At 41.0% G+C, this 25265-nt stretch overlaps 1 protein-coding gene across 5 annotated transcripts in view; it reads right to left on the bottom strand.

Annotated features, from left to right (window-relative positions):
* Window positions 1-5932: 5932 nt before the first annotated feature.
* Window positions 5933-25265, bottom strand: part of BNIP2 (BCL2 interacting protein 2) — a 67152-nt gene continuing 47819 nt past the window's right edge. For 3 of the 5 annotated variants that reach the window (XM_073586884.1, XM_073586883.1, XM_073586886.1), the window contains 7 exons: window positions 20247-20423; window positions 15080-15182; window positions 14603-14734; window positions 13775-13861; window positions 13578-13676; window positions 12415-12450; window positions 5933-9846 (listed from right to left, as the gene is read on the bottom strand). In XM_073586884.1, coding sequence (XP_073442985.1) covers window positions 9795-9846; window positions 12415-12450; window positions 13578-13676; window positions 13775-13861; window positions 14603-14734; window positions 15080-15182; window positions 20247-20423 — 686 coding nt within the window. In that variant the 3' untranslated portion in view covers window positions 5933-9794. The remainder of the gene's footprint in view (window positions 9847-12414; window positions 12451-13577; window positions 13677-13774; window positions 13862-14602; window positions 14735-15079; window positions 15183-20246; window positions 20424-25265) is intronic. The other 2 variants (XM_073586885.1, XM_073586887.1) reach the window with 1 other exon arrangement.

The raw sequence follows: 25265 nt of genomic DNA, 5'->3' as shown, positions 1-25265 counted from the left end.
GAATTTTTCAAAATTGGATTACGATCGGCGGCGAATATTGTTTTTGCACCACAAAAGCCCGATTGCAAAGTGATTTTTTGTTCCTCCATTTACAAACAAAGGGGAAAAAAATGAAAATGTCCCCAAAAATGGACAACCCCTGTAATTCAAGTGGTGTTAGAAGTTTTCATTTCTTGTTTACTGTTAGGTTCTTATTTTGGGTGTGTGGAATTCATGGTTTTGCATATTATTTACACATAACCTTTAGGCCAGGTTCACATATCGCATATTTGTTGTGCACCAAAATTTCTGTACAATGTAGTTGAAAAGGTTTTGACAAACACTATTCACTCCCAGCATATAAGCTGTACCGCGCATGCCCTATGTGTTGCAGAAGATCTACTTATTGTCACCTGATATTTCATCTATTAGAATGTAATAGGTAAATCAGTGTATAAAAAAGGGGACTTTTTTTTTGTGTCAATCTATTTACAGATTTCTAGACTATTACTCTTCCTACAGGTTCCCATTGCTTGGTATCCATATTCGGAACCGGGTCCTCCTAATCTCTTACTCACATTGACACATTTAAAAGGTTTTAATACTATAGGTTAGGACCATCCAGATTTGGGTACACCTTGTCGCTGGTGGGACGGCTCTTCCATTTTTTTTTTTTTTTATCAAAAACTGTGTTTACTAAGTAGCCTACATTATTTATATGCACTAGTGCTTTTTCCTATAGGAGGGTATACGGTATGTTAATTTTCTTTCCGTCTTAGGTTTTGTAGATTTCTAGACTAGTTTAACCCCTTTCTGACATCAGACGTACTATCCCTTCCATGGGACCCGGGCCCCTATGCCCATGGACGGGATAGTACGTCTACCGCGATCAGCGGCGCCCACGTGACGAGCGCCGCTGATCGCGGCCGGGTGTCAGCTGATTATCACAGCTGACACCCGGCACAATGTGTCAGGGGCGGTCACGGACCGCCCCGACACGTTAACCCCTTGCACACCGCGATCAAACACGATCGCGGTGTACCGGGAGTTAAAGGGAAGCATCGGCAGGGAGGGGGCTCCCTCCGTGCTTCCCTGAGCCCCCCACGGCAGCGCAATGTGCATCGCTGCTGCGGGGGGCTCCTTTCCTGCAGGCCCCCGAATCCAAGATGGCGACGGGGGCCTTCGGGGGCCTGCAGGAAGCTGGCTTCCTCAGTGCCTGCAAAGCGCAGGCATGAGGAAGCCTTCGGCACTGCCTGTGACAGATCGCTGATCTGTCACAGTGATCTGTGATGTGACAGATCAGCGATCTGTCACAGGACAGTGAAGTCCCACCTGGGACTATGTAATAAAGTAAAAAAAAAAATTAAAAAAAAAAAAGTGTAAAAATAATTAAAAAAAAAAAATTGCTAAATAAATTAGTAAAAAAAAAAAAAAAAAAATATTCCCCAATAAATTCATTTTTTGAAAAAAAAAAAGCAATAAAAGTACACATATTAGGTATCGCCGTGTCCGTAACGACCCGCCCTATAAAACTGTCCCATTAGTTAACCCCTTTAGCGAACCCCTTAAAAAATAAAAAACAAAGCAAAAAATAATGATTTATTATCATACCGCCAAACAAAAAGTGTAATAACACGCGATCAAAAAGACGCATATAAATATCCATGGTACCGCTGAAAACATCATCTTGTCCCGCAAAAAACGAGCCGCCACACAGCATCATCAGCGAAAAAATAAAAAAGTTATAGCTCGCAGAATAAAGCGATGCAAAAATAATTATTTTTTATATAAAATAGTTTTCATTGCATAAAACCGACAAAACATAAAAAAACAACCTAAATGAGGTATCGCTGTAACCGTACTGACCCGAAGAATAAAACCGCTTTATCAATTTTACCGCACGCGGAACGGTGTAAGCGCACTCCCCCCAAAAGAAATTCATGAAACGCTGGTTTTTGTTCATTCTGCGTCACAAAAATCGGAATAAAAAGCGATCAAAAAATGTCACGTGCCCGAAAATGGTACCAATAAAAATGTCAACTCGTCCCGCAAAAAATAAGACCTCACATGACTCGGTTGGTCAAAATACGGAAAAATTATAGCTCTCAATATGTGGTGATGCAAAAACTATTTTTACAATAAAAAGCGTCTTTTAGCGTGCGACAGCTGCCAAACATAAAAACCGCCATAAATAGTAAATCAAACCCCCCGTTATCACCCCCTTAGTTAGGGAAAAATAATAAAATTAAAAAAAAAATGTATTTATTTCCATTAGGGTTAGGGCTGAGATTAGGGTTAGGGGTGTGTTGGGGTTCGTGTTGGAGTTAGAATTGGGGGTTTCCACTGTTTGGGCACATCAGGGGCTCTCCAAATGCAACATTGCGTCTGATCTCAATTCCAGCCAATTCTGAGTTGAAAAAGTTATATGGTGCTCCTTCCCTTCCAAGCTCTGCCATGTGCCCAGTGTTTTACCCCCACATGTAGGGTATCAGCCTACTCATGACAAATTTCAAAACAATTTTTGGGGTCCAATTTCTCCTGTTACCCTTAGGAAAATAAAAAATTGGGGGCAAAAATATCATTTTTGTGGAAAAAAATGATTTTTTTATTTTCACGTCCGAGCGTTATAAACTTCTGTGAAGCACTTGGGGGTTCAAAGTGCTCACCACACATCTAGATAAGTTCCGTGGGGGGGTCTAGTGTCCAAAATGGGGTCACTTGTGGGGAGTTTCAATAGTTTAGGTACATCAGGGGCTCTCCAAACGCACATGACACCCGCAGACCATTCCATCAAAGTCTGCATTCCAAAACGTCACTGCTTCCCTTCCGAGCCCCGACGTGTGTCCATACAGTAGTTTTCTCCCACATATGGGGTGTCAGCGTACTCATGACAAATTGGACAACAACTTTTGGGGTCCAATTTCTCCTGTTACCCTTGGGAGAATGAAAAAATTGGGGACTAATTAATCATGTTTGTGGAAAAAATACAATTTTTTTATTTTCATGCCCGGGCATTATAAACTTCTGTGAAGCCCTTGGGGGTTCAAAGTGCTCACCACACATCTAGATAAGTTCCTTAGGGGTTCTCGTTTCCAAAATGGGGTCATTTGTGGGTGTTTCCACTGTTTAGGTACATTAGGGGCTCTCCAAAGGCAACATGACACCCGCAGACCATTCCATCAATGTCTGCATTCCAAAACGTCACTACTTCCCTTCCGAGCCCCGACGTGTGCCCATACAGTAGTTTTCTCCCACATATGGGGTATCAGCATACTCAGGACAAATTTGACAACAACTTTTGGGGTCCAATTTCTCCTGTTACCCTTGGGAAAATAAAAAAAATGGTGACTAAAAGATCATGTTTGTGGAAAAAATACGAATTTTTTATTTTCACGCCCGGGCGTTATAAACTTCTGTGAAGCACTGGGGGGTTCAAAGTTCTCACCACACATCTAGATAAGTTCCTTAGGGGGTCTAGTTTCCAAAATGGTGTCATTTGTGGGAGGTTTCCACTGTTTAGGTACATCAGGGGTTTTCCAATCGCGACATGGTGTCCGATCTCAATTCCAGCCAAAAACGTCAAATGGCGCTGCTTCCCTTCCGAGCTCTGCCATGCGCCCAAATAGTGGTTTACCCCCACATGTGGGGTATCAGCATACTCAGGACAAATTGCACAATAACTTTTAGGGTCCTGTTACCCTTGGGAAAATAAAAATTGGGGTGAAAAGATCATTTTTGTGGAAAAAATATGATTTTTTAATTGTACCGCTGTGTGTTATAAACTTCTGTAAAGCCCTTGTGGGTTCAAAGTTCTCACCACATATCTAGATAAGTTCCTTGGGGGGGTCTAGTTTCCAAAATGGGGTCACTTGTAGGGGGTTTCCACTGTTTAGGTACATCAGGGACTCTCCAAACGTGACATGGCGTCCGATCTGAATTCCAGCCAATTTTGCATTGAAAAAGTCAAACGGCGCTCCTTCCATTCTGAGCTCTGCCATGCGCCGAAACAGTCGTTCCCCCCCACAAATCAGGTATCAGCGTACTCAGGACAAATTGCACAATAATTTTTGCAGTCCAATTTCTCCTGTTACCCTTGGTAAAATAAAAAAAATTGAACCTGAAGTACTTTTTTTGTGAAAAAAAGTTAGATGTTCATTTTTTTTTAAATATTCAAAAAAATTCCTGTGACGCACCTAAAGGGTTAATAAACTTCTTGAATGTGGTTTTGAGCACCTTAAGGGGTGCAGTTTTTAGAATTATGTTACTTTTGGGTATTTTGTATCATATAGACCCCTCAAAGTGGCTTCAAATGTGATGTGGTCCTAAAAATAAAATGGTGTTGTAAAAATGAGAAATCGCTAGTCAACTTTTAACCCTTATAACTTCCTAACAAAAAAAAATTTGGGTTCCAAAATTGTGCTGATGTAAAGTAAACATGTGGGAAATGTTAGTTATCAAGTTTTTTGTGTGCCGTATCTCTGTGATTTAAGGGCATAAAAATTCAAAGTTGGAAAATTGCGAAATTTTCAAAATTTTTGCCAAATTTCTGTTTTTTTCACAAATAAACGCAAGTTATTTGAATGAAATTTTACCACTAACATGAAGTACAATATGTCACGAGAAAACAATGTCAGAATCACCGGGATCCATGGAAGCGTTCCAGAGTTATGACCTCATAAAGGTACAGTGGTCAGAATTGTAAAAATTGGCCCGGTCATGAACGTGCAAACCACCCTTGGGGGTGAAGGGGTTAACGGTGGAATAATTAATGGGACGTGAAAACTGTGCCTGAAGGAGGACAAAATTAACAATTTTAAACTTGTAGAAGTTTTTAACTATAGGATAACGAAACAAAGTAGAAAAAAAAAAACAAAATAAACAAAAACTTTTGACATGTCTGAAATTTTATCTGATCACTGAAATAAAAAAAAAGGTTCTGAACTGGGACCCCGCATGGGCAGATATGTGTGAGAATCTTTCAGCTAATCCTCACATTCTGGAGATCAACAGCATGCAAGGAGAAATGTTACCCCTTGGATCCTGGTCAGACGCCTCTCACTCAGCCAAACTAGATCTCACACTTTGCACTGTCAAGGGGCAGCCTGACATGCCAAGGTAAGGAGACTTTTAAGGCTTGCAATGCTCCTCTGGGAAATATGAAAATTGTCTCTTTGAAGAGGAAGAGGACTAGAACTCTAGTGCCACCTACTGGAAGCAGGAATCTTAAAAGTCAATATTGACCCTCCAATGAGCCTTTCCACATGATTTAGGATAAAAGTCAAAACTAAAATCTCAATTTGCAAACAAGTCATGTGGCAAGGCACGTTAGAGGGTCGATATTGACTTTTAAGATTGCTACTTCCAGTGGGTGGCACTAGAGTTCTAGTACTCTTTGACAATTTACATATTTCCCAGAGGAGCATTGCAAAGCTCTAAGGTCTCAACACCTTAGCATGTCAGGCTTGACATGTCATTCTCTGCAAAGAGAAACCTTAACCCACACAATGTCTGTAAATTGAGATTTTTTCCTTTATCCAAAGTCATGTGGCAAGGCTTGTTAGAGGGTCTGTATTGACTTTTAGGATTGCTTCTTCCAATAGGTGGCACTGTCACTAGAGTTCTGGTCCTCTTCCTCCCTTAAGAGATAATTTGTAACAGGGATAACAAGTCCATGATCTGCCAATCAGTGCAAAAGTAGGAAAAAATGCCAGTATCATTATTCACTGACATAGTTGCATTTTTCAGACGTTAAATCCCTACCAAATCTTGGAAAATAAAGGAAAAAATTTACAAATGTCATAAATCAGATATTATGAGAAATGGATTAAATATCAGAGATTCTTTTTAGCTAAAACATTTAAGAGTAACCCATCCCACAAAAAGGCAGCACCAACTGTATAAGAATTATTAACATCAACTCTGTGACGATGTCTTGTGAAAAAAATAAAAAAAATTCCTAACAGAATTTTATTATTTGTAATAAAAACAAAAAAGGAAATGAGCCAAATCGTTATATTTTTGCCTGCCCAGTATAAAGGGATCATAAATGAGCAATTTCACAATTTTGCAGATAATGCACATTTGTAAGAACAGAAACATTGTCTGATCACAGCTGCATGTACAATACAGCTAGGTAGGGTTTGTGTCTTGTTACAACAGACATGGAGGAACACTTACCTGGGGCAGCAAGTACATTAGAAAATATTGTTCACAAAAATGTCATAAAAATATATATTAGCTCTGTCCTTTCCATTTTATGAATATAAATATTTCATTAAAGAACATGCATCCTCCAGGTAAAAATTGCAGAGTGAATTCTATATACATAAAAGAGCAAACAAGAGAAGAATGGGATTTGCCATTTTACATTATAAAATATAAAACAATACAATATTAAAAAGGTAATACACATGAAATAGCAGTTTCCTCTGAAAGCATCTAACATCCACAGAGATGCAACTTTACTTTCCAATATCTTTGGGATCTAGGCTCCAAGGGTTAATTTCCCTTCTAACCAGTCATTTCCCTGTAGATTATTGTGGAATCACCGGTGATATGATCCAGATATATAGGTTGTCGAATCATGAAGACACCTATGACCCATCAGACCCTCAGCATTGATAGAAGGGTTCCCCAATTGGAACTCATCTCTATTCTAGAGGTGCTCTGTAATGCAACATTTCCTCTAACAGAGAAAGGGTTAACGGTCCCTTTTTCTGCCAATCATTTCCTAAGAAGAACATTAAAACAAAAAAGTGGTGTGTGTGTAGGGTGCAACACCTTTGTATCTCTAGAGTTCATAGACACGATGGCCATTAATCTCCTGAACACATTTGCCATCACCTGCGGGCAAGTAGCTTTAAAAGGAAAAAATATTTCTCCTACAGGTTTTACAATAGCCCTTGCATAGTAATTGGGCATAACACAAAGGCGAGACATATGGTAAGATATATAAAGGACGGGATCACACAAATCAGGTCATCACCAACCATGGCAGACATTAGCGACCAGTGACCATCCAAAGCCTCTCCCGTAAACAATTTCTGGATAATAACTTAGAGGCTGGACGCTTGGACACTGCTATATTATAAAGACTGATTGTGCAGACACTATACAAAACTATTAAGGGGGATCTGATGGTTGTCACTGGCAGCATGAATCAGCAACAGACTTCATTATTGCAGCCGTGGTTGTTTTAGGCCAGACTCAGTTGGGAGTATTTCATGGTCTTTCATGGACTTCAATACATGGACTTATAGCCTCATGTGTGTCAGGGAGGTCGTAAGTCTGAGTTGGCAAATCTAACGTCAGCCTGGGCGTTGGGGTCTGTATTCAAACAATGAAATATACCTGTCCCTGCGTATAAATGAAAACATACTTTTAAAGGCTGTACGAGGCTAGACAACTAGCCTGTTCCCTTGTTGGTTTCTCTCCTAGTGCGACAACTCTTTGCCTATGTGTGTATATAGGAAAAGATCTGGGAGTCAAGGGGAGTGGGGTGTGGACAAGCCACCAGGGGTGTGGACAAGCCACCAGGCCGGCTCTAGGACTTTTTACAATATGTTTTCTCTGATACGCTGAAGATTTTTAGAGTATGAAACAGAGCTGGTCTATTTGCTACTATGCCACCTGGTCTTAACTTTAGTAAAGCAATGTGAAGGAGCTGGCAACGTCTTGTAGGTAGATGTCAAATACAGTCTTCAAATATACCCTATATCAGTCAATGTCCGTCATCACTGCACATTACATTCAGTAACACGTGTACAATGGCTTTAACATTAATGAATTGCGTGTGTGTACGCGGTCCGTAAACAATTCTTTTTTATAAGCTTCCATATTTTTACCATGTTCATAAGCCACATGGCTAAATAAGACTATTGCTAAAAAATTACTTGAAGAAAACCAAAAGGGCAGTTTTCATGGCACCATAAGTACTATAGGATCTAGGAACAAAGATGACAGAACAACTATTTATATTCGCAATGCATGAGAAAATATAAGCATTGATAAAAAAAATTAAAAAAAGAGAAATATTAATGCGGTAACACGACTAGATGAATTTCTTATATTGCAATTTCTGGAATCCTTCCACTTCACAATGAACGCTCTCCAATAATACAGATACCAGTGCACTAGGATTGTCAGCAGACCACATCCGCTGGTTGGTCAATGAGCGCTAAATGGCTGTAAACGGTCCGTGTCTACAGTAACCGATGGACAACACAAAATCCCTCACAGCCATGTAAGGCTCGCTGCATCTGACCCAAATGTTCACTGTATATTCTGGGGAAAGTTCCTAGTGTATATGGCAAATACAGAGACCACTTTCTTATTATCAATGTAAGTAGCATAATGTACCACTTACTAATATACCGTTCTCAGCAGCTCAGTCCCACTGTTAGTACAGTCTGGTCTAAGGACTCTCTGGTCCTAAACATGGTAGCTAATGTATGTGATCAAATCTGTCCATAAGCAGCCTCCACCGAAGAGAACTGCGTAGCACAGGAGAAACTAGCGCACACGGGAAGCTAGCGCACATGCACAGTGTTGTTAAACAGATGGTGCCGATTTACCATAGGGCGGTGCTTCCAAGAATAAGATGACATCTGGGCTGCTGACAGGCTGATTACAGTATAGAAAAAACTGCAAATAAAACAAAAAGAAAGTGTCCATCTTGTTTAAGTCTAACAAAAGGCTTCTTTCACCCAAACCCCAAAACAGTCTCCTTTTGACCCGTCAGGATGGGCTACCATTTAACAAGTATATGGGTGAGAATGGAACTTACGGTACTTTCTTACTGAGGGCCATAGAAAACAAAACATACAGTACATTTTTTCCCCCAATAAGACCCTATGAGTGACTCCTGTCACTATATGCCTATACACCGGCGCATGACGGAGCCTTCAGGCTCAAACACAAGTAATGAGCATATGATGTAAGGCTCCAGACCACCTACAATGTCCTATGTGCTGGAACACAATTCTGGTATCCATATTATTACATGTTCAGTGAGGAGGTATGTGGAAGACTGATTCACTTGGACTTGTAAGAACTTTGGGTGTGTTCATTTACTGCCCAATTTACTACTACAAAAGTTGGCAATAGAAAACTAAAAATAGGAAAGCGGATATTTGAAATGCTTAAAATAATGCAGCAATTTTTTGAAATGCAAGCTACCAAACAATGTGGTAATCTCTTACCTAGACTGACACTAGGTCAGGCACTAACAAGTTAAACTCTTTGCACATGAAACCCATAACGCGTAAAAGCTTTTCTTAGGTCAACATTCAGTGTTCTCAAAGCAAAGTTATGAGTCCCCTAATATAACCCACTGGACATGCAATATATATACCACCAAGAGATGTATCATATGAGTTAAATATGACAAAAACCATTATAGCAAAAGTGCATCTAAACAACCCAAACGGCAACATCTGAACACTTACTCAGTGGCCTAAAACCAACTTCTACAACAAGACTTGTGGTGTCTACTTCACACAATCGGCTTCTTCTCTGGTATAACCATGTGGTGTGCACACTTTCATTGTCACTATCACATACATTAACTATTCAAAGGTAGGGCACCAGCAATGGGTTAACAGTCAATATATTGCAACATGTCCAGTGCCTTTGTATATTTGTAACAGTATGAATAAGGATCAAGATGCCTTTTCAAAGAAAACCCATAGTCATATCTGAAAGGCACGTTTCAGAGCAGGAAAACTTTGACAACAGTATACTGCAAACAGGAGAAACGGACACGTGTCCCCATCTTGATGGACGTTCTACCGATTCATAGGACGTCATCTACAATCTTATTGCACATTGGTTTGGTCTTCCGTCTTCTTGTTAAGTTCTTTATCAACACTGGATAATAAATAGAAAATTAAGAAATTAAAGTTTGTTATTCGCTTAAAAAGAAAATGTAAAACGGCTCAGTCTAAGTAACTGCACTTGCAGATAATTGTAGTTATTTGCCAAAACGGAGGGATAAAAGTTCTCAGCTGGAAGTCGCTCTCCTCCGAGACTGAAGACTTTCTACTGAGCCTCTCTACTCGTGAGCAAAGCTCTCTGCTGTCCACTTCTGCCCATCCCATTTAGTGATCTTCCAAGGTCTTAAACCCCCACAGATTAAAACATCAAAAGTGCAGGTACATTTTAAAGGGGTTGTCAGCACTTTCTGGACTTATTTTTCTTCAATTGTGCATTAACACTATGTCTTCAACAAAAAAGGGAACCCATTGAGGGCGAATTTACAGCACTTATCTTGCAGACAGGCAGGCCACATTTCCTATTCGTACAGAATGATCAGTAAAGCATCGCTCTGTGTGCTCAGACTGTCATTGTTCTCGGCAGCAGATGTCCTGTTACACAGGGTCATGAGATGCCAAGCTTAAAAATCATTTCACCTGACAAATGAGTGTTTTGCGCTTTTGTCGGGAGAGTGGCAGGTTTCAACTCAACAATTATCATAAAACAGGCATTCCAGTGAAGGCTTATTCAAGATAACTGGCCAGTGTAAATCCAGATAAAGTGTGAGTATTTACGCCCCAGCTGATCACACTCCATAACAGGTCGCAGCAGCAAAGGCTTTTTCTTGAAGCGGCTATGCCTAGAAAAACCTTGGCAGGTGCGCCGAACTCTTAAAGATGCCTTGTGTGCATTGGGAGTTTTTGGAGATTTTATTTTACTTTCTCTGACGCAGGTTTGTAGAATTTGGACTTTTTTTTTTTTTTGAGTGGACATTGCCTAGTTTAGAGTGGTTTCCAACAGAATCCACTTCAAAGTGACATGCACTTAATTTTTTTCCACTAGGCATTTTTCAAGACATCTTTAGAACAAAAAAAAATCATGTGAACAGCAAAGTGGATTTTTCATAGAAATGAATTAGAAGTTTTCCAAAAGTATTTTGAAGAGGATTTTGGTGAGGATCCACTATATAAAAAAAAAAACCCTCAGTGAGAACATATCCTGAAAAGCTTCAAATGGCAGTCTGTCTTAACATTGCAAAACTGATAATTTTTAATACATTTCATGATAGAGAAAAAAAATATAATTGCATTTCACACAAAATCTTGATTTAAACAAAAGGTCATTTTCTGATGACACATTCCCTTTTCTAAAACATTTTTTAAGTATTAATTTATACAATTTATCTTAAAAAGTAGCCATGATTATATTAGGACATCCATAAATACCCAGCTCCCTCTGCATATGGCACATTTCTACCACTAAGGAGAAGCACACTGAAGTCAGATTTTAAAGGGGTTCTCTGGTAATAGGAAAAAAAAAATAACTAAAGAAAATATTATTGTAATTAAATTTCTAAATACATTTTCATAGCAAATCACGCTCATTTTGTCTAGGGAGGTAATCACTATAGAACTAAAGTGGCCGCCGTCTTGTTACCCCGACAGAAACCTGTCCCAGAAGCAGATGGGCACGTGTGCATGTGTCACCATTCTAGGACAGGTTTCGGTCATTGTAACAAGGGCAAAACAATTGAGATATGCCAATTAATAGTAATCGGGAATTTATTTATAAGGACATTTTCTTTAGTTATTTTTTTTCTATTCCTGGAGAGCCTCTTTAATGAACCTGTAAAGTATGCTGTGCTGTCCCTCGTGGCGATGGGTGTTCTGCAGAAAACATATGTGGATAAAAGGCACCACTGTTCAATAGTTATTGTATGGTTATACAAATTTACAGAAAGACAATGGTGAGTAAATGAAAAGAAGATGAAATTATCTGAAAAGCATTTGAGATGTGTCGTTTATGTAAAATAACTGGAATTGATTGTGCTTCTAATTAAATGATGCACCAACATTTCATTAATATAATGGACTCATGCAAGCTGTGGGAATTTGGTAACAGCATGTCAATGACAGGCAGGAGCACATAATGCAGATTGGAAAGTGCCTGTGTCCCTGCCGGCCGCATGGAAGCTGGGAGAGAAGGGATCAGGAGCAGACTCCGCTTTGGTGTAGTGGTTAGCCTGAACACCACAGCACGGCAAATACAAACATTGCACTGGTTATACACATTGCCATCATGTGTGCCCACAAACAATCATACCATGCCATATATGCCTCTGTATCACTCAACAGCATGCGGATATATGTACACACAGACACTGCTTTAGGCTCCTCTCCATCAAACCAATTAGATACTGGGACCAATAGTGAACAGAATAATAGATGTTGATTTAATAGCATCGTATAGAAGATGGATGGCAGAAAAAGACCACGATGTCCATCATGTCTGCCCTTATATTTTTATCCCATCATTATGTACAATATAAGATTACGTATAGGGTGCATGTTTGTATTTAGTAATGCAATATGGTATTCTCCAAGCCGACCAAGAAGGGAAGGGTTAGTTTGTGCAGAGCAGATGGACTTGTCTTGGTGCAACCCACAGAAGGTGTGCAGATACCTTTTGTGTTTCTTTTTACTTTTTGCGTCGTCATACCTTAGTAGGAGAGAGTTGGAATTCAGTAAACAGAAACAACGGCTAGATAACGGATATGACAGAGGAGTATTTAGTTACTAGAAATCAGCACAATAATGCAAACTATAAAGTTACGTGCTTCCATATTTTCAACAGTTAATGCTATAAAGACATGACCCCTACTGTCTAGAGATCTGCCTATATGGAGCAATGAAGTGCAGGAAGCACATCAGAGCGACAGGGCATCTGTGGGACACTATGAGGTGTCACGAAGATAACAGGTGACCCACACGTTCTAATGTGGAAACATGGATAAAATATCCTACAAGCAGCTGGTGTGTGGGGACAGCAATCTACTGATTAGTCACAGTCACAAAAAAGATTCCTTGACATAGGCCATCTCCGGTTTAAATGTAATAAGATGCATAAGTTAAGAGGTTCTCCGATCCTAACTATTTCACTAGAGAATACTAGAAAAAGGCCTCAGGTGTAGTCAGAACTACTATCATTGCACTTACAGAACATTCTTGCTCCCCCCCCCACCAAATCACAGGGATCAGACACTGGCGGAGCCATCAGCTAAGTTTTATTTGCTCTTAAACTTTGAAGCATGTCAGAGAAAGCTTACTTTTAAAAGCCAGCTTGGGATTGTGCTTTGGATGGCTAATCCGATGCAGGTCCCTGGCTGCTTTTCTCTGCCCCGCTCCCCATTACAGACAGGTCTCACAGAGGCAGGGAGAGACACTCCAATCAGTCTGGGGGACAGCGAGGGACCAGTTTTGGACTAGTCATATGAGACACAGTCCCTGGCTGGCTTTTCTAAGCATTTTTTTCTCTAAAATGCTCTGCATTTTAGCCAGAGTCGGATTCCCACTGCCCCTGGTTCATAGTTTGGGTGGCATGAGTCAGCTGACAGGTTTATATGATGTATTTAGATAATAGAAATATATACATAAAGACCAAATAATACATATCAACACGCGGAACTCTACAGTTCCTGCAAAACTTACAGCAGTCTCTGAAGACCTGTTGCCATCATGGATTGCTGCGAGTTATATTCTTGCAATAACCGGTGATCCAAAGGTGATCACTACTAATAATTTAAAACATTTGCTCAATTAAAGTCCAAAAACATAAATAGAACATACTCTTTTATGCAGTCTGGTATGACGACATACTCCATAGGAATAAGCTCGGCTAGTTCTACCAGGCTAAAGACATACTTAATCTTCTGACTGAATTTCGAGCTAAAGAATGGAGAAACAAAAAGCAAAAGAAATAATGAGGCTACACGAGATGAACAGCTTATAAAATTTATTGTATAAAACGGATCAACCAGCATTACCTGATGAAGGGCTTGGTAATAGCGAGCAATGTTCTGATAAACCAGGAAGGATGGACTATGATGAGAGACTTCAGATTTTTCCGTAGCCTTCAAAAAAAGAACATCATGTTATTGGGAAAAAAAATAAAATAAAAATCACATCTCAGGTTTACATGACTTTCACCTGATGGGCCAGGAACGTCCTTTGCAGTCAGGGGGGTGGTACATATGGAAATGTGCTACTGACACCTGACTACGTTTCTATGGATGTCTATCACAGACCTTATTGCCTGGCTATTACAGTGAACTCATGGAATGAGGTGACAAATCATAAACACCAGGTGGACCACCAGGATTCCGGAGAATGAACAGGAGTGAATCTCCAAATGTATATGTGATCACTGGCCATTGGACGGAATAGGGATTACATAGTGTTTATTTTCTGCTTAAGCCACAGTGGAGTGGACCATATACAGGGGAAAGTTGTAAAGGAGATCATTCTTCTACAAAATTCTTTAACAATTCCTGAGCGCTTGCATGTACAATAGTGTTTAACGGAGCGGTAGTGAGCACGATCAACCAACTTTACGTATTGCAATTTTTCTATAGGCTATGGTACAGTTAGTTTGTCCTCTCTGGAGGAAATAATGCAGACAGAAAAAATCTTTATGCCTGTGTCATTGCATCCTGTGCTGCTCCTGTGTGTACATACCAATACAGCTTAAACACAAAGTGTAGCAAGGAAAACATTTTAAAAAGAGATGACTGTGAAAAACAACTAGAAAACACTTTTCAATTAAAAAGCCGAAATTCTTAAAAAAGGAGGAAATAATGGTAAATCATGCTTACCGCCTATCGATTTGCTGATAGCATCTCCGCAGCCAGCCAAGACTTGGCATTTTTCTTCTGGTTGTGGCCCCATTTAAATAAACAATCATGTAGTTCTCTGCAACTAGCATTTCCAAAGTGCCAATGACATACCTGCCAAAAAAGTGGGCACAGGTCTTACATAGCTGGAAATTGTTAGACAGAAGCCAGAATGTATCACTGCTGTATGTGTGCGTATGAGAGGTGAAGGTGAATAACACCTTAGTATTCCTGGATCTGGTATCCTCTGTGGAGTCATAGATTGTAACGAGATCTATGCACAAGCTGCAGAAACAACGCTATTCGTACAAGAGTCAGAGGACACACTCCGCCACACAGGTCTTTACCCTAATGTGTTCCTACAATGCACAAACTGCAGTGCGAGCATGGCCAGGTGCAGCAGGGAGAAATCATTCATATACACCCCATCTACATGTTACCCAACACATCATCACTTACTTGAAGAGATTGTCCATTAGATATCGATAGTTCGGTTGACTGCTGTCTGGCATAAAACACACAGCAAATACAATAATGGCATTCAAGCCATCACCATAGTAACCTAAAAACACAAAGGAACAGGTTGGACAAAATTTTCCTTCAAAAATGCAATGCATATAACTGGTTTATATTTTCAAAATGTTTTACATGTAGAAAGTAACATTTATGAACATAGTCACCTGGCACATTGTTAAAATGCAGAGGGTATTTAGATGTGCAACTGCTCACTCCAGTAAACAAAGACCACCCTCCTTACATATTAGAGCACATATCACCTCTCCTTGGTAAGACTACTGGAGCTTACATTTAGGTTGGACAAAAAGGCCAATTTAGACCAGTCCTGCCGACCATCAACACGTTTTTTCTGACACGAATAGTAACAGATTCCAATCGATGACAGACGTGTCAAAAAAGTTAACTTGCCATGTTGGATTTTTCGGGTGCTGTAGTTCAAAATTAATTTGTGCGGATTGACATGTCCGAACCTCAACCAAAGCATTTAACTAGTTAAGAGCTGTGGGTGGATCGCGACTCCACCCGTTCCTGTTAGGGGCACGTCAGCTGATTAGATCAGCTGTCATGTTACGGAAAAGGTGCAGGCTCATTGCCGGAGCCGCACCAGAGGGGGAAGTGACCTACGACGGACACTGCACGTCATGGGTCATTGAGGGGTCAATGCTTCAGTATCAACCCCATGTCTGACATGGGGCCTTGTGTTGCAGTAGTCCTATAGCCTTGTAATTCTAGCATGTCTTACTGCCTGTCGTTTAGCTTTGCGCTTATTTAGGTTCTGTGGCTTAGTTGGTCAAAGCGAATGTCTTGTCAACAGATCCTGCGTTAGAATCTCAGTAGTATATGGCCTCATGCTTTGTACGTTGGACCAGCTGCCTCATGTCTTGTGTGTTGGGCTGGCCGCCTCGGGTATGGCCTCATGATTCAAGTTTGCCATGCCACCACATGTCTGGTCTTAGTACTCATGTTTGGCCTGCCTGAAGGTTTTCTGGTCGCTTTGTAGTTGTTGAAAAGCCTGCCACCTCAGGTCTAGGGTTTTCTTCAGCTGCCTCTGCCTTACGGCGTGACTTGATGGAACCTTCAGTTAATAGAAATAACCGTCCTGTGGATAGCTCGTGAGTCCAACAGATTTCCAGTCAATATCGCACACTTGAACATATTCAACTGGTCCGCATTTCGTATCTGTGTCCCAGTTTGTCCTCTTGGTAGGAGGTGTAAATTGTTGCGCTAATCAGAATGAAACCATTTTAAATCCAGTGTGGACTGGTCTACTTTTAGTTTAGCCGAATTTATAAGTCCCAGTTATCCTTCTAGTTGGAGTTGGTCATGATTGTGATAAGCCAAAACACTTTATTGTAAGTTCAGTTAATCTTCAGGGTCTGGAGTCATAATTTGGACTGTTGGGCATTTAAGTTGGTTAATCATTTAGGTTCCAGGTTATCCTTCTATTGGGATTTGCAGCTTGGGCATGGCTAAGCTGAATAAAACCAGTGTAAATCCAGTTGATCCTCCCAGTATGATGTCATAACATGGACTGTTAAAAGCATTTATGTTGATAACCATCTATATCTCAGTTTACCCTCCTAGTTGGAGGTGCAAGATGGACATAGCTACTTTGAGCTGAATAAAACCACCGGAAGTCCAGTTAGGACTCCTTGTTGGGGTCACAAAAGAGCCTTGTGGATGCAAAGACATTAAACTCAATGCTCCAATCTAATCTCCTGCTTTGGAGTGGTAAGATGAACTTGATTGTGGCAAGTCGGGCGGCACTATACCGGTTGCCGGTATGGGGCTGATAAACCATCAATATACAAGTACGATATATCCGCCTAACTGGCGTTGCACGACAGACATGGTTATACAGGATCTGTTGAAAATATTCTTCTAATACAGGTGTATCCAATGAGTCCATTTTCTGACTTTAGTCAGGGGGAAATTAAGTCGGTTGAGATAGAATACGCAATAAGTATTTCGGGATTGAAGTATAAAAACTGATAGTTTGAACTAAATGATGAGTTGGTTAAATATTCATTCAATGTGCTTTTGGAGGGATAAAACAGAAACTCTGCAATAAACTTATAAGGTGAGGAATCAATGCATGAGTTAAAATGTCCCCTTACCTGTTAGACTCCTGTGGCGAAGGAGGAACATCTTTGCTAGTGAAGACGAATGCCTTAGCACTGAGGTAGGATCATTCTGATTACTTAAGAACAGGATCACACGTCCATAAAAAGGTACATGGTTGAGGGGACATGGTTCTAATGCCTTGGTTTAAGACCATCTGAGCTTTGATTAATATCATATGAGATCTATATCTTTCTGACTGAATAGCTTCCTCATGGGGGAAAAAAACAAAAAAAACAGTGGGGCATCAGAGGTTATGGTTATCACTTGGTTTTTTAGTCTCTTCATTCAAAGAGCACCACATGAAGACCCCACACAGGCCGCCCAGGGGAACGGGCATATCATTAACTCAAAACTGAAAATAACTGTTAAACAACAACTAAGACAGATTTCAACCACCATGGTATCATTTTAAGGTCGGTTTCACACGTGCAATTGCAATGTGAGAAACTCGCATCAATACCCGGCACTGCCGTCGGCACCTCGGAACCGGAGTGTGCGGCTGCATGTACTTCTATGCAGCTGAGCGCTTTGGTCCCGAGTGCCGGCGGCAGTACCAGGTATTGATGTGCGAGTTTCTCGCATTGCAATCGCAAGTGTGACCCCGGCCTAATCACTATAACGGCGAGGACCTGACACTGTCTGTAGGTTACTGTGCACATTCCTGCAGACAGGTTCATTTTAAGGTTACCAGGTTTTTTGAATCACTCGTTTTCTACTTCCAATAATATCCTAACTCTTAGTACAAGTTCCTATATACTTCAGTCGTTGGTTAGGTGATTTAGCAAGTATAGAATATCTAATTAAATCTGAGGAAGATAACCAACCATACATATAAATGAAGGCCATAAATATATAATCTCTAAAAAAAAAAAAAGTTATTGTAACCAGTAAAGGAGTTCCTTTTTTCTCTGGTTGGTGCTTTTTTTGTTGGAGCTCCAAACAAGAGACATTATCTTGATTGAATGATAGTGCATCAGGAAGGAGGACTGTGAAAATGTTTAACTATCTGTTGAACTACAATATTTTTGCGATCTCTCCTCAGGTGTAAGACTTTACACCTATCAAAGGATTTCTGGATCATCATCTCTCAGGTGCAGTCATGGGTGAGAGGAAAAATAATAATTACATACAGGTAAATTTGATTTTCCTGAAACCCATGACAACACCCCTATTAATTCCTTCTCTGTGTCTAACCGGTAAGTAATTATAATGTTTAAGGGTAGTTTCACATGTCAGACCCTCACGCTCTGAGCATATTCACACCACAATCATCTCTCATGACCTGAACACAACAAACTCAAGAGTTTGTGATTTCAGGTCAGGACACCCACGGCTGGTCTGAACATCACAGCACACTCTGAATCAGTCAGTCTTGGATGTGTAAAAACAGCCTTACATGTACTTAGTATGTATAAATTAGACACTTGCATTTGAGTGTGTGTTATATACATATGTAAAAAAAAAAAAAAAAAAAAGTTGAAAAATCTGCCTCCTAGGTTTCTAACAAAATTAGATTTATGCAAATCTCAATACTGGAAATCTTGTAATTGCTGACAACATACATGTGGGACAGAAGAAACAGACCTGCTGACCATAAGAGCTTATACTCCAAAAAGAGAGAGAAAACCACACTGACCACAAGATCTTAGCCGCTATGAGAGAGAGAATCCCACTGATCATAAGTAGAGAGACCTTGAGACTCCCACTGATCAGACAGAATGCACAAAAAGAGAAAACGTCGGTTCTATTCAAAGAGACCATACCTTTGCCAAAGCACAGGGATTGAGTGCAGCTGATTGGCTTCTAGGACCAGTTACAATACCCCAGACAAGCAGAGTCTTAAGAAATCCTGGTAAAATGTTGAATAGTTGGCACTCTGTGTCCAGTAAAACTCTTCTTTATTTCAAGAACCTGGATCCGTTGATGCGTAGTCTGTGCACATAACGGCCGTCGTCCACATGGTGACCCACTCCCCCTGCATTCATGTTTTAAAATGTCTTCAAATAATGAAGAGTTTTACCGGACACAGGGTGCCACCCACTCATCTTTTTACCAGGATTTCATGAGAGAGAGAGAGAGAGAGAGAGAGAGACAGATGTAAACTCTTCATTAGAGTGGGACTCATCCAATGACTCTGGAGATGGAAAATTAGTCTGCTGTACGAACTATGCTCCACTGGAAACCGCTGATCTATGATGGCCTCATTACTGGCCACCACTGTATAAAGATATCTGTAAGGTGTCATAGCTGCAGGGAATTATGGGGAGGCCTGCGCAACAACCTAAAACTACATGAACCTGTTCTCTTATTCCTCAGCACTGTATGAAATGGTGCTGGACAAGTTTTTTCCTATTGCAATCCAAATCTCAAAATATTTGTATTTGGGGGAAATTTGCGAAATTCGACTCAAATTCAATCCTCCGCAGATCAATCAGCTCATCACTGACAGGTCTGCCTTGAGGGTAAGTAGTAGTATCTACTCTCTTGAACCCCCTGGAATGAATGCGGTGCGGCCTCTTTGCAGGTCAAGAGGAAATATAAATAACCCACAGCTATTTGTAGACTAGAATCCATAGAGCTAGAGTTGCTCTAATGTTGGTGTAGTGACTAAATGGACTGTTCTGCACATTCAGGTCACGCTTATAGTGCTGCAAGAAAGACTACTAGATGTTCTGCTCTCTCATTTCACAAGCTTTAGAAAGCCCCATTGAAGTCCATGAAGAGCCCAAAGGCAAAACTCAGAGATGGGAACTGTTCATGTCTTGTTATTATGTCAGGAGATAAATTGCTCTTGGTCTGTTTTATGTACCAGTGCATAGAGGTGGTTATTGTACACATCCTCCATCTCACCATGTAATAGATCATTACACATCGGTACTGTTCCCATTGTCCTCATAGCAGTGAACATCGGGTATTCATTTTGAAACATTAGCACTTCATTACACAGAGTGCCAGGTGACCACACTCAGACCATTGCCCAGGTTACCTCCATGGCTAATGACTTTCTTGTAAGGCTCGATGGCTGACATGTCCACTCTGTGATCCTGCTCTCCAATCCTGAACATACGCCAGCGTCTGCTCTCCTCCTTCTCCTCAGCAGCACTGTACTCTGGGATTGACCCTTTCGGAAGCACTTCAGAGGATTTTGGCTTTGGAAGGTCATCTGTTAAAACACAGAACAAAATGAAGGTGCGTGCTTCCAGAGATATCATGTGCTAGGATCTTTAACCACTTTCCTGTGGGTCTCTGGGAACAATTCTCTCTGGGAGAATTCTTTTCGGTTAAGCAAGAACATGGCTGCTTGTGTTGAAGTGGGATATTACCGACAACCTGTAATACACTTCATACACCGCACACCATTTGTAGGAAACAGTGCATTGATTTTGGAAGACAACACTGTGCGGCCTATCATGACTATGAATTACGTCACCAGCAGATCTCATGGTGCCACTGGATGGAGAGGACGCCCCTGTTAACATTTTAGTAGCTGTATAATACAAAGCGGGAATAACAATACCAGTAAGCCATATAGCGCACATTTAAAAAATATTACGGTACCTTGATCATACAGCAATCTCGGATATAAAACCCTTTTACTTCATGCCTTATTTTCTGTTATCCAATAGTAGGACTTCACTGATATTTCTGAAATATTTTCTCTCCTAACAGCACATTCATGGTGTTGCCTCCCAAATTCAAGACACAGCATTGCTGGATGATTTGGACATGTTCTTAAAGTTCCCAGAGTCCTTTCGCAGAGAGTGATTACTTGCACACACGGGGGGCTAACAACTGCTTATCGCACAAGACATACTAATGGTGCTGTGTAAGCGGGCAAGCAAACGATCAGATATGAATTAACACGTGGACATGCACCAGATCACAGCTAGGTATATACACTGACAAAGCATCCCATTACGGGGTACACAGTATTTTGGTTGATTATGTGATTAATTATAGGTTTTCATGATTTCTGCAAACCAAGAAGCCTGCTCCCTTACCACAAAGCAAAGAGGAAACGACCTACTGTTAGATGCCTCTTTCCAAGGCTTAGCTGTTAGAGTACACTATCCTCCACGGCAATGGAAACAGCAGCATAGAAAATAAAACAACAGATAGAAAGGAACCCCTTTACAGTGTCTTTCAATGAAGGGCACACCTCGAGCTGATTAATGGCTTCATGAGCACACAGGCATGGCATGCCGGAGAGAAGCCATGAAAGCATTAACCAGCTCGGTACATGAGTACTATAACAAGTAATCGGCAAGCCACCCAGTACGTGATACAGTTGTGCTCAACACCATAAGTGCCCCTGATTATTAGGTAAATCATGAAAAACTTCTCCCGAGGGTTTAGTGACACTCCTGGAAATACAGATTTATTCTTTTTGGGTCTTGCACAAACTTGGCATGGGAAAAAGAAACAGAACTGAAAGCAATGCAGACACGAGTAACCCTTGCGTCCACAGCCGGTTTTTGTATTTCTGTTTGAATTTCTTCCTTACCTTCAAGAGCCATAACTTTTTTTTGCCCATCAACCTAGCTGTATAAAAGGGCTTGTTTTTATTTTGCCGGTTGAGCTGTAGTTTTTAAGAACTCTTGTCCATTTTTATCACACAATGTACTGAAAAATGTGAATAAAAATTCCAAGTGGGATGAAATTGTGAAAAACAAATGCAATCCTGACATGGTTTTCTAAAATTTTGGATTTACTGTGTTCTGTGGAGGAAAAGGAAGCATGATTCTCCAGGTCAGTTCAATTATGATTACACATTATCAGATTAGCACAGATTTTTACAATAAGTGGCAAACAAAAATTCAGAAGTTTGCACCAAAAAAATAAAAACTGTTGCATTTGTGATGTCCTTTAGCGTCATCTGTATTGTTATTTTTCTGTCATTGGAGCAGTGTCGGGGCTTGCTTTTTGTATGGCGATTTGCTTTCTGGGTTACATACAATGCATTTTATTTAGGGAGGTGAGGTGACAAACACCACAATTCACCACATTTTAGATGTTTTTTTCTCTTCATGGCGTTTGTTTCATTTGATCATTTGACTGGACTATTATGGATGTAGTGATACTAAGTATGTTTGGGGATTTTTTCAGTCATTTCTTTATTTTTAATGGCAGACAATGGGAATGGGTGTAATGCAATATATGCATTTATTATACACGCTTTTTTTTCTTTATAATATTCTCTCTTTTCTTAGTCCCCTCACTGGGTTTGAACCTGTCAGAACAGGTTCCACAGTATTGCAGTACATGTTGTAAATCTCAGTCTCTTATGGAGGCGACCGGAGTCTTCGGTAGACCCCTAGGTGCCAGGGTAACATGCATGTGCACCAGCAGCTGCTCTGTTAAATGCCTCCGTCAGAAACTAGGTAGCGCTCAGGTGGTACAGTAGAAAATGGTGAATGGTAGGCAAGCTTTCACCTAGAGGGTGGGAGAAGGCACCAGAAGAGAACGCACTCAGGACTGAACAGGTTGACAATTTATCAAGGATTTGTCACTTTTTGGACTCAAAGGTAACATTGTTTGCCAAATATTGTATTTTATACCATTACTGGGCAGAATACTGCATTTTTTGCTGAATATTTATCTTTTGTCAAAGAGTAAGCAATCTGAATGGCTAACAGTACCAGAGGGCCAATCGCTGCTGTTCTAGACAGATGACAGCTATGTAAACAGCCGATATCTGCCGCGTGTGGAGGGAGCTCGGATTCTGACCGCAGCGCTGACGTACTGTACTTGCAGGTCATTTTGCAATGAGGGGTAAATGGCATGCGCAGTTCGGAGTGAAACAAAATACATTATCAGGTTAATCTGTAACTAACTTCAAATTAAGGGCCCCGTCACACATAGCGACTCACCAGCGATCCCGACAATGATATGACCTTGTCAGGATTGCTGGTGTGTCACTACATGATCGCTGGTGAGCTGTCAAACAGGCAGCTTCACCAGCGATCAGCACCAGTGACACAGGGGTAACAAGCAACGCACGTCGCTTAGTTACCCGCAGTGTACGTTAGATACCAGCTCGCTGGTTCAGGGAGCTGGTAACCAAGGTACACATTGGGTTTCTAAGCGCCGCGCGGACCTTAGAAACCCGATGTGTACCTTGGTTACCAGCTCCCTGCACCAGCGCGCAGGTATCTAACGTACACATCGGGTTTCTAAGCACCGAGCAGCGCTTAGAAACCCAATGTTTACCTTGGTTACCAGCTCCAGCTCGCTGATCTCCCGCCTGCCACACGCAGTGATGCGTGCTGGCCAGCGGGAGACCAGCGATCAAAAAAATGTCCTGGCCATTCCAGGACGATCAGCAATACCGGCAGGGGGGCGGTCGCTGGCAAGTGTCACACACAGCGATCTCGCTGGTGAGATCGCTGTTGCGTCACAAAACTTGTGACTCCGCAGTGATTTCGCTAGCGAGATCGCTGTGTGTGACGGGGGCTTAAGACTCACCTGCCCAATCTTGTTAGGGTACGGCCAAATATTGCTGTTTGATTTTGTGAAGGAAAGCTGTAATTTGCAGTGTGGTTTTGCAAATGAAACAGCTGTTCCTCAGCAAAATTAAGTGATTGCTGCTTAAATGAGTGGCATCAATTCACAAGCACCAGCAACTTTCTCTGGAAGAGGGGGTGTGCGCTTCTTAATGAATCAGGAGTGCCTAACCAGTGTCGTGCGTCTCCATGTGCAACGCCAGAAATCTCACTCTAGTCTCAGACTAATTGGGTAAGATTTCTTGGGTAAGGAATGACACAGCTTGTCATGAATTAGATGAGTTATGGTATCACACCCCTGCTGCGCCCCCTCCCATCTCCGCTCTGTATTTTATCAGAGCTGGGATAAACTTGTGTGAAAACACCAAAAGTCACAAAAGTTTTATGCAACTCCAAGATACTTAAAAATGTAGCAACTTTTCAAGAGCAACTTACGCCAAAATTCTGGTGAAATCGTTTTGATGAATTGGGGTCCATAGATCGGTTTACAGTGCACATTTGCTGACTTCAGATGCACATTGAACGTTCTTAGGAATGCTCCTTTCACGATAATTGTGTAGTTTAAACAAGATTCCCAGCATCCAATAAATGAGCAAAACACTCTTTCCAGTGAAATGATATTGCACAAAAGATCATCATTCTTGGCAGTGCATCATCCTGTGTAAACAGGACTCGCACTGTCAAACAATGGAGGCTGATGCGCACTGAACAATCTATTACAGATCATTCCGAGCACATCTGAAACAGAGTCGGCCCATGTAAAATAGGCTATCAAATAACTGCCAAGCATGTTGTCAGTCGAAGGACACTTAGCACTGCTAACTGTGCAGCATGTGTAGACCTTCGCATCCTAGCTTCAATATCTCAAAATGTTATTATGAAGCTTGCTACTCGCACAACTGTCAGCTTTCTATGCTATGGAATAAAAAGAAAGTTTGATGGTGCAACGTGCAACCCAATATTTGTTCGAAATGAGGCAAAGAAACCATGTACAACATTCAAAGCACTTCAGGTTGATCTGAAGTGATGGTTTCAAACTGTATTCTACGCAGCACATGGAGCAACATCTGCCTGTATGTGTGAATGGGTGCCAGACAGAACTTTGCCTAGACATATAGAAAAAGCACAATATTTTGGGAAAACATTCTATGGACAGATAACACTAAACTAAAGATTGCTATGTTTACAGGCAATAAAAAAATGCCTATAAGAAAAGCGCACACTGAATATAGTGAAACATGGTGGAGGATCCATAATGTTGTAAGGTGCCTTATTGCATCCGGAACTGAAGGCTGTGTGCCCACGTTGCGTTTTTAAGCGTTTACGCCACGCTTTTGCCGCAGCGGAAACGCTTAAAAAGCGCTAACAAAATGCATCCCCATGCAATCCTATGTGATTCCGCAGTTGCTGTGCCCATGCTGTGGATTTTTTTGCTGCGGAATCGCATCGCGGTAAAATCCGCAGCATGTCCATTAATTTTGAGGAATCAAGGCGATTCTGCT

The sequence above is a fragment of the Dendrobates tinctorius genome, unplaced genomic scaffold (genome assembly GCF_039654945.1).
Source record: "Dendrobates tinctorius isolate UK_male_01 unplaced genomic scaffold, ASM3965494v1 ptg000097l, whole genome shotgun sequence".
Classification (NCBI taxonomy): domain Eukaryota; kingdom Metazoa; phylum Chordata; class Amphibia; order Anura; family Dendrobatidae; genus Dendrobates; species Dendrobates tinctorius.
The sequence above is the reverse complement of the archived record's forward strand: the minus strand, read 5'-3'. Positions and strand labels throughout refer to the sequence as shown.